The sequence below is a fragment of the Lepidothrix coronata genome, unplaced genomic scaffold, assembly GCF_001604755.1.
Source record: "Lepidothrix coronata isolate B3197 unplaced genomic scaffold, Lepidothrix_coronata-1.0 Scaffold401, whole genome shotgun sequence".
In the NCBI taxonomy this organism is placed as follows: Eukaryota; Metazoa; Chordata; class Aves; order Passeriformes; family Pipridae; genus Lepidothrix; species Lepidothrix coronata.
The window spans coordinates 38,382-41,674 of NW_016690581.1; the positions used below are offsets into that span (position 1 = coordinate 38,382).

Genomic DNA, 3,293 nt, shown 5'->3' on the forward strand with positions numbered 1-3,293 from the left:
AATATTATAATAATATTTATATTATTATAAATTATTATAAATTTATATTATTTATATAATAAAATATTATTATAAATCCGGGTTTTTCCCGAAAAACCTCCGGGAAGCAACGGGATGGTTTTCTAACCCTCCCCAACGTCTTCCATGGATACCCAGAGCAATCCAAGGAATTGTGCCGGCAGAAGGGGAAGTTTTCCTGCTCTTCCTGATCCATGAAAAGAGCTGAGGGGTTGGGACAGGTTGGAGTTCTGCCTCTCAGCAGACAATAAATAAATATCTAAATATATATTATAGAAAGAAATAATATGTTCTAAAACCAAAATAAAATCAGTTGTAAATTTATTTTCGAAAAAATAATTTTTAAAATTAAATCCTGACAATAAATTCAAAAATAAACACTAAAATTAATAAAATAATAATAAATAATATATAGATTAATAAATCTGTAAATATATAAGTAAATACATAAATATATAGAAAGTATATGAGTAAATATATAAATTTATATTTATATATGAATATATAAATAATTAAATTAGAAAGATAAATTAAAATCAATTCCAAATTTAATTTCTAAAAAAAACAATTTGAAAATAAAATCCTAAAAACAAATCCATCAATTAATTCTAAAATTAATAAAATAATAATAAATAATATATAGATAAATAAATACGTAAATATATAAATAAATTCACAAATATATAAAAAGTATATAAATAAGTATATAAATATATACTTATATATGAATGCATAAATAAATAAACAATAAATAAATTACAAAAATAAATTAAAATCAATTCCAAATTTAATTTCTAAAAAAAAAATTCGAAAATTAAATCCTAAAAACAAACCTGTAAAATAATTCAAAAATTAATAAAATAATAATAAATAACATATAGATAAATAAATAAATCTGTAAATATACAAATAAACACATAAATATATAAAAGGCATATGAGTAAGTATGTAAATTTATACTTATATATGAATATGTAAATAAATAATAAATAAAGTAGAAAAAGAAATTAAAATCAATTCCAAATTGAATTTCTAAAAAAACCAATTCTAAAATTAAATCCTAAAAACAAATCCATCAATTAATCCTAAAATTAATAAAATAATAGTAAATAATATATAAATAAATCTGTAAACACATAAAGAAATACATAAATATATAAAAAGTATATGGATAAGTATATAAATTTATATTTATATAGAATATATAAATAAATAAAAAATAAATTCAAAAGATAAATTAAAATCACTTCCAAATTTAATTTCCAAAAACACCAATTCTAAAATGAAATCCTAAAAACAAATCCATCAATTAATTCTAAAATTAATAAAATAATAATAAATAATATGTAGATTAATAAATCTGTAAATATATAAATAAATACATAAGTATATAAGTATATAAATATATATTTATATATAAATGTATAAATAAATAAACAATAAATAAATTACAAAAATAAATTAAAATCAATTCCAAATTTAATTTCTAAAAAAACAATTCTAAAATAAAATCCTAAAAGCAAATCCATCGATTAATCCTAAAATTAACGAAATAAATTCTAAAATTTAAATCCTTAAAATAAACTCTAAAATCAAATCCTAACAATAAATTCATAAATAAATCCTAAAAAGAAATCAAAATCAACTCAGCCTTTAACTTCTAAAAAAAAATTAAATCCTAAAATTAAACCCTAAAAAAATAAAGCCATAAATCAATTCTAAAATTAATAAAATAAATTCTAAATTTAAATACCTAAAATAATTTCTAAACTTAAAACCCAACAATAAATTCATAAATAAATCCGAAAAACAAATCAAAATCAACTCTGCCTTTAACTTCTAATCAAAATAAATCCTAAAATTAAACCCTAAAAAAATAAAGCCATAAATAAACTCTAAAATTAATAAATTCTAAATTTAAATACCTAAAATAATTTCTAAACTTAAAACCTAACAATAAATTCATAAATAAATCCGAAAAAACAAATCAAAACCAACTCTGCCTTTAACTTCTAATCAAAATAAATCCTAAAATTAAACCCTAAAAAAATAAAACCATAAATAAATTCTAAAATTAATAAAATGAATTCTAAATTTAAATACCTAAAATAATTGCTAAACTTAAAACCCAACAATAAATTCATAAATAAATCCGAAAAACAAATCAAAACCAACTCTGCCTTTAACTTCTGACAAAAAGAAATCCTAAAATTAAACCCTAAAAAAATAAATCCTTAAATAAATTCTAATATTAATAAAATAAATTATAAATTTAAATACCTAAAATAATTGCTAAACTTAAAACCCAACAATAAATTCAGAAATAAATCCGAAAAACAAATCAAAACCAACTCTGCCTTTAACTTCTGATAAAAAGAAATCCTAAAATTAAACCCTAAAAAAAATAAAGCCATAAATAAATTCTAAAATTAATAAAATAAATTCTAAATTTAAATACCTAAAATAATTGCTAAACTTAAAACCCAACAATAAATTCATAAATAAATCCGAAAAACAAATCAAAACCAACTCTACCTTTAACTTCTAATCAAAATAAATCCTAAAATTAAACCCTAAAAAAATAAAGCCATAAATAAATTCTAATATTAATAAAATGAATTCTAAATTTAAATACCTAAAATAATTGCTAAACTTAAAACCCAACAATAAATTCATAAATCAATCCGAAAAAACAAATCAAAACCAACTCTGCCTTTAACTTCTGATAAAAAGAAATCCTAAAATTAAACCCTAAAAAGAAATTTGATAAAATCCTAAAAATAGATTCGAACGCCCTCCCGTCCCGAGGCCGCCGTTTCCCGCCGTTCCCGAGGGCGTCTTCCCGACCCGCCGGGAATTTTTCCCCCCTTACCCAAGGATTTGGGGAGCAGGTTCTTGACGAACTCGGCGTGGTCGCCCACGTGCAGGATGCTGTAGACGCTGGTGTTCATCAGCTCCTCCTGGTTGTATCCCAGGTATCCCGTCACGTTCTCCGACACGAACACGATCCGCCCTTCCCGGTTCACCACGAAGAAGAAACCGTCCAGGGCCTGGAAAAAAAAAAAAAGTCGGGAATGGGATCCGGATGTTCCCATGGGCTTGGAGAACCTCCCCGCGCCCCTCGCTGTGTATTCCAGCTGGGATTCCCTTAAACATGGATTGGGATCTGCCAAGGAGGGAGAGGAAGGAGCCAAAACGGGAGCGATCCCAGAGGCTCCGACTTGGCCGGGCCCCAAATTCAGGGATGAGCCTGGTTTGGGGCGGGAAGAAAAGCC

At 24.4% G+C, this 3,293-nt stretch overlaps 1 protein-coding gene across 1 annotated transcript in view; it reads right to left on the bottom strand.

Moving 5' to 3' along the window:
* NCOA1 (nuclear receptor coactivator 1) overlaps positions 1–3,293 on the bottom strand; it is a 43,318-nt gene that overhangs the window by 8,287 nt on the left and 31,738 nt on the right. Inside the window, exon 6 of the mRNA XM_017839340.1 lies at positions 2,870–3,068. Coding sequence (XP_017694829.1) covers positions 2,870–3,068 — 199 coding nt within the window. The remainder of the gene's footprint in view (positions 1–2,869; positions 3,069–3,293) is intronic.